At 41.8% G+C, this 13,324-nt stretch overlaps 1 protein-coding gene across 1 annotated transcript in view; it reads right to left on the bottom strand.

Annotated features, from left to right (window-relative positions):
* The window catches only part of LOC144891561 (uncharacterized), a 35,841-nt gene that overhangs the window by 17,297 nt on the left and 5,220 nt on the right, over positions 1–13,324 (bottom strand). The window contains exons 3-7 of the mRNA XM_078775173.1: positions 9,839–9,909; positions 8,315–8,371; positions 6,988–7,224; positions 1,094–1,210; positions 854–920 (exon numbers count right to left, since the gene is read on the bottom strand). Coding sequence (XP_078631299.1) covers positions 854–920; positions 1,094–1,210; positions 6,988–7,224; positions 8,315–8,371; positions 9,839–9,909 — 549 coding nt within the window. The remainder of the gene's footprint in view (positions 1–853; positions 921–1,093; positions 1,211–6,987; positions 7,225–8,314; positions 8,372–9,838; positions 9,910–13,324) is intronic.

The raw sequence follows: 13,324 nt of genomic DNA, 5'->3' as shown, positions 1-13,324 counted from the left end.
TGAATGAATGATCGTTTTAAGGCCATTTTTCCCCGCTAGAGCGGGGGTTAGCCTTGCGGCCCCCATGACAATCATGATTCCCTGTTTGAGGCAATGTTTTTTATGGCCGGATGCCCTTCCTGACGCCAACCTTTGGTCGCCTCTTACAATGCCCAGGGATACGGTGTACCTATTCTAAACCAGGGTACACACCGTGAAACCACCTTAGACCTTCATTTTTGTTATGCTGTGAACAAACGTTGCTACATCATGGATGATGAAGGTTGTGGTCAAGTTTCATCAAAATCGTGTGTCGTTTCAGAGAGGAGAGCAAATACCTATTTTGGGGGTCAAACCTCACCTCTCCTCAGAAATTAAGCTATTAACAGATTCCTTGAAAAAAATGTTTAAAATCGCACAAAAGTGTACATTGTGAGTTTTAAACATGAACAAATCAATACTGGGAATTTGATTTGCCAATAGGTTGAAGAAATGTTGTGACCTGTTGGGATAGTTTTCATATATGTTTGAACAAGTAGAGTGAGCGTTTGTAGGGTTATCCAATCGGTGAGATTTCCTTGTCTCAAGAGATTGAAGGAATGTATTTCAGGCTTGCCTACTGGGTGAACAGTCCAGCATCCAAACTACAATGTAGTCTCTGGAACAATCCTAACCAGACAATGAAGGTTCAGTGGAATGATTCTGCTTAATAACTGGATAGATGGTTTTACTGCTGCTCTAATTTTACTGAATCGAAATATTCCATACTATGGATTTTATAACTTGTCCCAACACCTGAAATGACAGAATTTTCTGAAATACATAAAATTGTTATATATTGGTAAAGTGAGAAAGATGAGATATTTTTTATAACCTTTATCTGTGAGTTCCTGCACTGTTGTTTCAGAATGCCCAGTCGTCCACGGATGGTGAAGAATATCCTGGAAAACAAAATTCTGTACATGTACCAGCTGAAATTAAACGAGTTAAACACCCCCATGTTAGTCCCTGAGCAAAACCATCAAAGTACACCACACCAGGATTTGGTGAATTTGAAGAAGTGTTTTAATACAAACCAAATCATCAATAACTTTGTTGAGAAACAGCCACCCACCTCCATTGAGAACCGCAAGGATGGGTCGTCACTAAACATGCATTTCAAAAGAGAAGTGCAGGATTGTTCAATTCTTGGTGGGGGCTTGTAGTTCAGATGTCCAGTGTTCTGGAGTTCCTTGGGGAGGGCATAAACAGGGGTGGGAGGGGAAGAAAACTATTCAGAAAAGAAAAAAAATCAGTCACCATTTCTAAAGTTGCGTGAAATTATCTCAACAATAAGCCATCAAAATTGTAACTTGGACTATACGGCCACAACCATGTGGTCTATGCCCTGTGGAAGAATACATTAATTGTCCTCCAGTTGTCGTGGTTTAATATGAAGCATTTATTTCTTTCAGAAGAGGGAGAAAGCATGGTATGACTTTAATTACAGCAGAAATACACGGATACTCAGAAACAATGAACAAATACAGGACCACGAGTCATCAGCATATATTTCTCCACGAGTCCTTGTACAAAAACCATTTATATAGCGTTCAGCTTGTGTGAGTTTGAAATTGCCGAGGCAGGAGGCTGGGAGGAGGAGAAGGAGGTGCAAGGGGGGGGGGGGGGGGGGGGAGACCTTGAGGAGATATCAACATTGACATCACAAAGTTGGGCCCCTGTGATCCAGCCAATAAGGAGACCCCAGTTGGCTACTGAGACAACAACATTCCTCAATGGCTGAATTTCCCAGATATTAGCTGTAAACATGCAGTTCTCCCTCTGTAAGCCTCCCCCACGCTGCCTGACATCAAAGAAAGACAGCCTTGAGATGCCAGACTCATTGCCGCCTGGAATGAGTATTTTTCAATAGTTGATCTATTCCCAATATATTTTAAAAGGTTTATTTGAAGGGAAAGCACCTTCAGTTGTTGTTTATGACCCCCCCCCCCCCCCCCCTCCCCTCTAAAAACTTCCTGCAGCATGTTGGCTTCTATTAAACCAGCTGCAAACTACTTTTAGCTCGGTTTTTATATACAACCGAGCTGGACACAAGTTTTGATCAATATATATTATACAAGATTAAATTTACCTACAGCACCCAATTATCAGATGAGTTAAAAAATACTATTTACTGCATGGGTTTTCCTGAATTTTTCCTCCTTTGTTCAAGTTACGCCAATATTGGGAAAATAACGTCTCTCCACACAAACTGATTTAAGAAAACAATTTTAATACAGTACAACCTCTTTTATCTGGAGTCGTCGGGAACAAGCACAGTTGGCAATTTGAGTCGATAACTCAGACTTGAGTCGCACTTGAGACTGGAGTCGAAATTGACTTGTGACTCAGACATAGGACTTGGTGCCAGGGTAGCATTCACACCCCTTGATTTTTTTTTCACATTATGTTGTGTTAAACCTTGAATTTAAAATGGACGAAATTATTTTTTTTTGTCGCTGATCGACACATGATGTCAAAGTGGAATTTTTTTTTTTAGAAATTCATACAAAGTAATTAACAATGAAATACAGAAATATATAATTTACCCCCCTGAGTCAATACTTCATAGAAGCGCCTTTGGCAGCGATTACGGCTTTGAATCTTCTTGGGCATGTCTGTATCAGCTTTGCACATCTGGATTTGAGGAGTTTCTCCCATTCTTCCTTGCACATTTGCTCAAGCTCGGTTAAGTTGGATGGGGAGTGTTGGTGAACAGCAATCTTCAAGTCTTTCCACAGATTCTCAATGGGATTCAATTCTGGCCTTTGGCTGGGCCACTCAAGAACTTTCATGTTCCATTGTAGCCTTGGCTGTATGCTTGGGGTCATTGTGTTGTTGGAACGTAAATCTCTTTTGCAGTCTAAGGTCTTTTGCACTCTGAAGTACGTTCTCCTTAAGGATTTTCCTGTATTTGGCACCATTCATTGTTCCTTCTATCCTGACGAGTCTCCTTGCCCCTCCCGCTGAAAAGCATCCCCATAGCATGATGTTGCCACCACCATGCTTTGCGGTCGGGATGGTGTTAGATGGGTGATGAGCCGTGCTCGGTTTCCGCCAGATATAGCGCTTTGCATTCAGGCCAAAGAGTCCAATTTTCACCTCATCAGACCACTGAATCTTTGCCTCATGCTCTCAGTCTTTCTCGTGCCTTTTCACAAACTCCATGCATGCTGTCATGTGCCTTTTTCATAGGAGTGGCTTCCGTCTGGCCACTCTCCCATGAAGCCTAGATTTTTGAAGTGCTGCAGAGACTGTTGTGCTTCCGGCAGGTTGTCCCATCTCAGCCAATGAACTCTGTAGTTCTGTCAGAGTGGTCATTGGGTTCTTGGTCACCTTCCTGACCAACGTCCTTCTTGCCCAGTTGCTCAGTTTGGTCAGACAGCCAGCTCCAGGAAAAGTCTTTGTAGTTCCATATTCTTTCCATTTCCTAATGATGGAGCTCACTGTGCTCTTAGGAACTTTCAACACTAGAAATTGTTTTATACTCTTCCCCAGATCTATGCCTCCTCACAATTATATCTCAGAGTTCTACGGACAGTTCCCTGGACGTAATGGTGGAGTTTCTGCTCTGACATGCACTGTCTGCAGTGGGACCTGGAATAGAAAAGTGTGTTTCTTTCTAAATCAGGTCCAAGCAATGGAATTGGCCACAGGTGGACTCCAATCAAGTTGTAGAGACATCTCAAGGATGATCAAAGGAAATTGGATGCACCTGAGCTCAGTTTGGAGCGTCATAGCAAAGGGGTTGAATACTTATTGACTTAAGACATTTCAGCTTTGCAATTTTAATTATTTTGTAAAAATTTCTCAAACAAAAATTCCACTTCAACATTATGGTATCATGTGTAGATCAGTCACAAAAACTTAAAATTTGATCCATTTTAAATTCAGACTGTAACACAACAAAATGTGAAAACAGTCAAGGTGTGTGAATACTTTCTGAAGGCACTGTATTTGAAAAGTAAATTTAACATAAATTTATTTTTGCTGGACCAAAGCAGCAAAACATTGCCACTGTATGAAGTTGACAAACAAAACTTGAGGAAATTTTTTAGTCATTAATCGAATAATTCAATAATTAATCATTTAATTGATTAATCAATAAATCAAAAATAGCCTTTGCAGCCAAATCACCTGGTCATTGGCATGTCCAAATATCAGCTTCTTAACTCAAAAGGTGCCTGAGATAATGGTCAGAAGAGAAAGGAAATGTAATTACTTAAATAAGTACTTAATTAATCGCTAATAATTAAATAACTCCTCAAGTAATTGATTAATCAAAAAACAAAAAATACCGTTTTTGACAAAGGACTTGCTCACTATTGTGCCGAAATTTCAGCTTCCTAGCTCAAAGGATGGCTGAGATATAGCCCGGGCAAACAAGAAAGAAAGAAAGAAAGAAAGAAAACAAACTGGGCTGAAAATTGGGCAAACTGGGCAAACAAACTGAAAACCGAGTACTCCCTTTCAGCGTGCGTCATTGCCGAGCCCCCTTCGGTGCCCGGCAATGACGTTATGCAGCGCCTGGAGATGGCATCGGAAAGGTGCAGTGTACAACAAGAAAGCAAGAAAACAAACAACCAGAGTGAAAACTGAGTACTCCCTTTCAGCGTGCGTCATTGCCGAGCCCCCGGCAATGACGTAATGCAGCGCCTGGAGATGGCAGAGGAAAGGTGCGGTGTGCAACATGGCTCATTGTAAAGGACTCCATGTGGGGAATAGGTGTTGTTAACGATGATGTCATAATTCGACAGGGACAACGCTTAGTCTGATCAGTTTGAAATGTATTGAGCATGACCGATGCAGCAATTATATTAGAGAATATAAATTTATGATGTCATCGCTCACGTGGTCTGGAAGCCATATTGGATCAAAGCAAAAAATGTTCAAAAACAGAGTTGGCTCGCAATATGTTGACTGCGCAGGGTAAGTATTCTATGAATACCATCTAGTTTATGATTTTGTCAGTGACATTATTGTTAAGATAATAACGAATTGTTAACACGGGTCCTAAAATCCTGTTCTTCCGCTCTTTCACTCCCTCTCTCTGTTCTCTTCACCCTCTCTTTTGCTCAAGGTCATCTTCCATCTGCTTGGAAATCAGCCAACCTCACCACTTTGCACAAAAAGGTGCAAAAACAAATCCTAGCAACTACAGACCAATCAGCCTTCTCCCAATGATCAGCAAAGTCATGGAATCCATCATTGCTTCAGATATGAAATCTTTCCTCTTCTCCAATGGCTTGATCTCTGATCATCAATTTGGTTTCAGACCTGGTCACTCTACTCTGGACATGCTGCTTCTGCTTTCTCAACAATGGATGGAGGTCCTCAATGCCAAACAGGAAATTAGAGCTGTCTCCCTTGACATATCACGTGCCTTCGATACGGTCTGGCATCCTGCTCTGCTTACCAAACTCTCCTCCTTTGGTATCCATGGAAATCTCCACGCATGGCTGGCTGACTTCCTCTCTAGTTGTAGTCAACGTGTGGCCCTGAATGGGTTTCTCTCATCTCCTCTTCCTGTTCAGGCTGGAGTTCCCCAAGGCAGTGTTCTGGGCCCTGTGCTTTTTCTGGTCTTCATCAATGATCTCTCTGACTCTCTCGAAAATCCTCTCTATCTCTTTGCTGATGACTCTACTCTCTGTCGCTCCATTCCTCATCCCTCAGATCGGCAGTCTGCAGCCTCCTCACTCTCTGCAGACCTGGATAAAATCACAGACAGGGCAAACAAGTGGAACATGTCCTTCAATTCTGACAAATCTCACACTCTTACGATGTCTCTCCGAAAAGACTGACTGGACAACCCTCCCATCCACTTTCTGAATAATCCTCTCCAAGAAGTTCTGTCACTCAAGCTTTTGGGTCTCACTATCTGCCATGATCTTTCCTGGGAAAACCACATTTCAAATCTGGCCTCCAAAGCCAGTCGCTGACTGGGCATCCTCCGTCGTGCAAAGTCTTTCCTTGGCACACCTGAGCTCCTCACCACATACAAGGCTTTCATCCGCAGCTCAATGGAATACTGCTCTCCCCTCTGGGCTGGTGCTCCTGCCTCACACCTAGCTCGTCTTCACGCTGTTGAAACCAAAGCGTTCAGAATCATTGGAATCTCCCGCGATGAAGCTAACTCCAAGGGCCTTTCACTCACTCACCGCAGGCAGTTTGGTGGTCTTTCCGTCTTCTACCGACTCCTCTCTGGCCTTGCCCCCCCAGCTCTCTCGGGGCTCTGTCCCCCAAATATTCCTACAGGTCGCACAAGATCTGCCTGCAACCCTCTTCTGGTTAAACTGCCAAAATCAAGACTCTCTGCTCACCTTCACTCCTTCATTCCTCTTTTCTCCCACCTCTGGAACAAACTCCCTCACTCTCTTCAATCCCACTCCACCCTCCAGGTCTTTAAAACAGCTGTTCACCACCATCTCTTATCTTCCCCCAGGAAGGGCATCCGGCCATAAAAACATTGCCTCAAACAGGGAACCATGATTGTCATGGGGCCCGCAAGGCTAACCCCCGCTCTAGCGGGGAAAATGGCCTTAAAACGATCATTCATTCATTCATATTCATCCAAAACCTTGATCTTTTCTACCCCCGCTAATTTCACCCCAAATCCACTTTTTTGAAATACCAACTTCTGTCCTGGAAGTCCTTGGGGTCCTTGTGTTTTATACTTCTCCCACCTCCCCCCCCCCCCCTTTCCCACGCTTCCTCCCTCCAAGCCCTCTCCCTCCCACACATCTCCCTGCTCTCAAATGTTATGTTTGTGTGCTTCCCCTTCTCTCCCCATCTTGTCTTCCGCTCCCTCTTTTTATATATCTTGTTTGTCTGGTTGATTTGTTTGTGAAATAAATGTTAGCTCTTTCACGAGCCTCGATTCAGTATACAAAAAAACAAAAAACGAAGCAGACTTACACAAAAATAAGGATATATAATGATCATTATGAAAGCATCGATTTTATTGCTCACCTTAAGTTCATCTTTTTTGAAAGGGTACTCTCTATTTAACAAGGTGTGCAACGTTACACCCAGGGCCCACACGTCAGCTGCTGGACCATAATAATTCTTTCGCTGGACCATTTCAGGAGACATATAGGATATTGTTCCACCTCGATATCGTATCAACTTTCCACGTTCAAATGTAGTGGCCGTTCCAAAATCGACGACCTTCAGCACCGCTGCTTCACTATAGAGGAGGTTTGCAAGCTACAAAATAGATGCAGAAAAATGTATTAGTCAAGGGATGGACACAGGCTGAAAGTTAAAACATGAGATAACTCAACAGGACGGACACATTCAACGAAGCCATTGTTAGTCTGAAATTGTGTTTCACACCTGCAGTATTTGATCCCAACTATTTTTTATTATAACATGTACATCCTATGAGATTTAAGTTATTTTTTGCACTCGCATCAAATTTCAAGTGATGTATATGAATACAAATGGTCTGACAGGATGGTGCAGAGGTAGCGCGTACTTCACTGTGAGTGTTCTTGTCTGGGTTTGATTTGCAACATATCAATTGCTGGACTAGTGGTTTCACACAGAGCATAACAGCAATAATTGAGTCATATATGGGATTTAAAAAAATTGTACACATAGTTTGTTCCTCTCCCCAATGATAACTGCCTATGAATCACCCTGCCTGTGAAACACCACAATGACAGTTTAGAGCTGGGTCGGGATTCGAACTTCGGCTGGACAGCTTAGAAAGGTGTGTGCGTACATCTAGGTCGAGGCCATCAATGTCGGCCTTGGATTCGAAGTGATGTACTGTTTCACTCCCAAAAGTACTTGTCAGCATTTATCGGATCATGGGGTGGTGTTGATGATATTCAGCTTCAATGTTACCCAGTATGTTACCCGTCAGTGATCACCTCTTATCTTTAAAATGGTCTCATCCCACCTTCAGATTCATAAACCCAAGTCCAACGGATTTTAAGGAATAATTCGATTCTTCCACGATACATAAGCAAAATCGAGTCTTGCCACAATTTATGACGATTACTTATAATTGTAATCTTAACTTACAATTATAATTATAACTTATAATTCAATCCAATTTCAATATTTCCAATTTCATCCAATTTCAAATCCAATTTCAAAATCCAAACACACACATAACATAAACATCTATACAAACATTTTATTTATTTCATAAATGCTGTTGTGGTGGCAAATGAGATTCTTCAAATTGTTTGAAATACAGTTCCTTGTGACAAAAAAGAAACTCTTTCTTTGTTACTAAATACATCCTTCTAGGTTTCCATGGTAATTAGCACAGTTTTTTTTTTACCTTTATATCTCCATGTGCAACATTCATGTTGTGCATGTAATCAAACGCGGATGCAGCCTGGAAGAAAAGCAAATACAAAAGGTTATGGGATGGATTTATAAATCAAGCGTTTGATAGTTTTCAAAATCATGTTGGTCAATCTGCTAGACCCAATTTCAAAGCAATCTATAACGGCACTCAGTAGAGAGCAAACCTCCACATGGTTGGCCATATCACTCAATGGTGAAGAATCACTTTAAAAATTCTACTAGCTGAATCCGGATCCGGATCTTTACCAAAATCTAATCGAATCGTCCATGTCACGCACACAACCTGCACCAAGTTTCATCCAATCCGTCCACAACTTTTTGAGATATCCTGCTATGTATAGTTTTTGGCCATATCTCCCAATGGTGAAGAATCATTTTAAAATTAAATAATATTCATGTCCGAATTTATTTTCAGATCTTCACCAAAATTGAATATATTTGTCCTTGTCAGACACCCAACCGGTCTTTCAAGTTTCGTCCAAATCCGTCCACAACTTTTTGAGATATCCTGCTATGTATAGTTTTTGGCCATATCTCCCAATGGTGAAGAATCATTTTAAAATTAAATAATATTCAGGTCCGAATTTATCATCAGATCTTCACCAAAATTGAATATATTTGTCCTTGTCAGACACCCAACCGGTCTTTCAAGTTTCGTCCAAATCCGTCCACAACTTTTTGAGATATCCTACTAGGTATCGTTTTTGGCCCTATCTCCCAATGGTGAAGAATCATTTTAAAATTAAATAATATTCATGTCCGAATTTATCATCAGATCTTCACCAAAATTAAATATATATTTGTCCTTGTCAGACACCCAACCGGTCTACCAAGTTTCGTCCAAATCCGTCCACAACTTTTTGAAATATCCTGCTTGGTATCGTTTCTGGCCCTATCTCCCAATGGTGAGGAATCACTTAACAAATTATACTAACTGGATCCGGATCCGGATCTTCACCCAAATTGAATTGTTTCTTAATTGTCACACACACAACCTGTTCACCAACTTTCGTCCAAATCCATCTATAACTTTTTGAGATATCCCGCGATGTATCGTTTTTGGCCCTATCTCTCAATGGTGAAGAATCGCTTAAAAATTAAATGATTCTCATATACGAATCCATATTCAGATCTCCACCAAAATCGAATCGTCCTTGTCAGACACCCAACCGGTCCACCATATTTCGTCCGAATCCGTCCACAACCGTTTGAGATATCCTGCTATGTATCGTTTTTGGCCCGATCTCCCAATGGTGAAGAATCACTTAAAAAATTCTTATAGCCGGATCTGAATCCGGATCTTCCCCAAAATCTAATCATTTCGTCCTTGTCGCATACACTCTGCCAAATTTCGTCTGAATCCGTCCACAACTTTTTGAGATATTTTGTTCACAAACGGACAGACAGACAGGGGTGAAACCATAACCTCCATCCACCTTTGGTGGCGGAGGTAATTATTTGGAAAGTAAGTAAATCATCATGTGATTATGCTCACCTGACGAATGATGGGCTTGAGGAGCTCTTCTGAAAATTTTACTTGAGCCCTGAGCATGCTGCTGAGTGTATCTGTAAACAATAATAGAATCATGGAAGGAAGCCATCATCATCACATCACAACAGGGAAGACGAGCCCTTTAAAAGTGGAAATGTATGTGCAAATATGACGTGTATAAGAGCCTCTGACGAAGGAATGACTAATGCTCAAAATGGCAGTTGCCCCTCATGTCCCACGGTGGTAGATAAACGCGAATCTAACATTTTTTAGTTGATAAAAGCCGTTGTGCATTTTGTCCATCGGCACAGCCAGACATGAACCTTCAGAGACAAAAATTCAGTTTTACCCACAACATTTGGCCAGCGTTGAGGTCACTTCCTGTATAACTTGCTTGAGGGAGACAATAATGTGACAAAAATGACCTGGATTGATTATTATTAACTGGAATTCATCACGTATTTCATGAACAATGTTCGCAAAAGTGTTTTGTAATTTCTATTCCAGCTGCTCTTTTGTTCACTTACTGTGCCCCATTCCCATTTTGGTATTTATTAAACACCCCCACCCCCATAGGATAGGGGGAGGCCTATACCTGTTGTAGGGTTTCTTTCCACAGTTAGTGCTTCTAATTGTAATGGTACCCCAGAGTTTCTTTCATCCTGAGTAGTACCAAACCACCATTTAGGTTTTTCTCCCTTTTTCTGCCAATTCCGGAACTGTAGCTCAGAGCTGGGACTTGTGGAATGAAATTTTGCATTGATGATGGCAATACAAAGTGTGTGGGTTTTCGATAATTGTTTTTGACCTTGCCCTAATTTTAAGGTCGTGACCTAATTATAGTCATTTTAACATTTTCACCATAACTCGACAGAGGCTTGTCCAATCAGAATGAAATTTCCCTCTCTAGATGTCCTATAGCAAGACGCATTTACACTTTATTTACATCATACCCCTCCGAAGTAAAGGTCAACGTCAAATGGCGGTCTGAAAAAAACAAACATGTTTTTCGTCATCGTGCAATTTTGCCAATGCGGATTCTCAAAGACCACTTGGCCTTCCAAAATGTCCTTGCATCATAATAGTGCACCTGCATTGAAGTTGTGCACCTGATATTTCATTAGTGTCCACAACCTACTTTTTAAGATTGTGACCTAATTAACAAAACAAATCTTTTTGATCATAGCTTGGAATAAGTTTCCTCCGATTTTCATGATGTTGGACTTTATGGAAAGCCAAGCAGTGATGCGTGCAGGATGCCTCCACTCAGTGTTTTGGGAGTTCATCTCAGGCGGCCTCATGTCACCGATTAGGCCGCAACACAGAACCCTGGGGGCCACCTGCATTAATGTTATTGGCTACAGAAGGTTGAACCTCATGCCACACAAAAATAAAATGGTGCACAACACAAGACAGTGGTCACAGACAATTGTTTACAACATGCAGGCTGTAACCTACGTATTGTCGCGTTCCTGGCGATTAAAATCTTTACCAGGAAACAGATTAGCGGGGCAAGCTTTAACTCTGGGGCGACGATCAAATGTGGACTTTATATATGCGGGGGAATAAAGGGGAGGGGAAGATGAAGGGTTGTCCGCCGGACCTGTTGTTCGCCGACAGTTCCCGAACCTGCGAAAAATAAACTCAAACAAAACGGGTTTAAAATGTACAAGGAAATTAACAAAAGGATTTTTTTGAAAGAAAATACGATAACAAGAGAAACGCGATGGTCAAACTAAATTCCTATGGGATTCTTCACACCAGACATAACGGACAAATCTATATATATATATAAACGCGAGTCGTCTGTGTGTGTGTGTGTGTGTGTGTTCAGTTTTTGTGTGTCTGCGTTTTATTCAGAGATGGCTGAACGGATCTTCATCAAACTTTCAGAGGTTCATCAGTGAGTGCCTGGGGGTGTTTACGGCCAAAAAATTTAAAAATATATATAAAAAAATAATAATAATAATAATAATAATAATAATCGCTCGACAGTACCTAAGCCTTTTTAAATTAATGACAGTTATATACAAGTACACATTCGCATAAATAAATACAAAACAATCACCAGACATCTGAATACAAATAAATCAAACTATTCCGGAAGTGTGCGAATTTGGTAGTGCGGCTTCTTCTTCTTCCTGATCCGCAACACTTAACTCAAACGCAGAAATGTGATGAACGCCACATTCACCCACCAGCATATACATGAACCCCCTTCCTCTCTTGCCTCCTTTCCCCTCCCTCCCCTCCTTTCCCCCTCCCCCCCTTCCCTCCTTCCCCCCTCCCCCCCTTCCCTCCCCTTTCCCCACCTCCCTGCCCCTTCCCCCCCTCCCTCCCCCTGCCCCCTATCCCTCCCCCTTCCCCACCTCCAACCGCTTTTCCCCCCTCCAACCCCTTCCGCCCTCCCCTCCCCTGTGAAGGGTAAAAGGCAAGAGAGAAAATGTCGGTCCGAGAGTTATTTTAACGTTGGGTCATGACATCATCGGTGCTTCTCTTCCAATGACCACAGGCCACCACTATTGTCCAGCTCTCCACCAATCAGCGCATCGCTTCTTGCTCGCCCTTCTCTCTACCAATCAGCGAGTGCCTTCTTACTCTGCCCTGGCCAATCACGGCTCCTCGGGGCGTGTCTTCGGCCTGCTCGACCTCGATGTGTGCTTCCCAATGGTGTAATTCGCGGCAGTGCTCAATGTCCTGGCTTCCTGGTGGTTTTTATTGTTATTTAGTGTGGTTTAATGTCCATTCTAACTGGTGTCTATGGTGCGGTGCCAAAAAGGATAAAGGATAGATCACTGAGGTTTGACGAACAGGGGAATTAACATAATCCCTACAACGAGTTAACACAAGGGCCATCCTCGTATGGCCACAATTATTCACTCTTACGTGACAACCGGCTAAACAAAACTTACTACATGATGATGGTTCCTACCCGACATCCGGAGCATGTTAATTTATCCGGACATAACACAATTCACTGAAAAGAAAATTCACATTTTTTTCTGTTGCTTCATCTGAAAGGTTCTAAAGCCCAGGATTTAATCAGCACATACATTAAAAGTAGCCTGATGTAAGAAAAGATAATAATCCAAACCTCACAGCAGTTGTACAAACTCATACAAAGCATATCTTCACCAGGCTAAACAGTTTACGTTTTGTAACCCACTGATAGGCCGGATCTGGATCCAGACCTGAACCAAAATCTAATCACCTTTTTCTTGTCATCTACCCAATCCTTCCACCTTGTTTTGTTATAATCCGTCCATAACTTATTGAAATATTGTGCAATATATAGTGCCTGTAGAAAATCTACACCCCTTTCAAATTTTTCACCTTTTGTTGCCTTGTCGCCTGGAATGCAAATGCATTAAATCAGACTTTTTCCACCTTTATTTAGAAATCCAACATCGTACCCCACAACTTCCAAATAAAAAACAAATTCGGCAAATTTCAGAAAATTAATTTAAAATACAAAACGAGAATATCTTG

The sequence above is a fragment of the Myxine glutinosa genome, chromosome 4 (assembly GCF_964187855.1).
Source record: "Myxine glutinosa chromosome 4, kmMyxGlut1.1, whole genome shotgun sequence".
Taxonomy (NCBI): domain Eukaryota; kingdom Metazoa; phylum Chordata; class Myxini; order Myxiniformes; family Myxinidae; genus Myxine; species Myxine glutinosa.
Note: the sequence above shows the minus strand (reverse complement) of the source record. Positions and strands in the feature narration are given on the sequence as shown.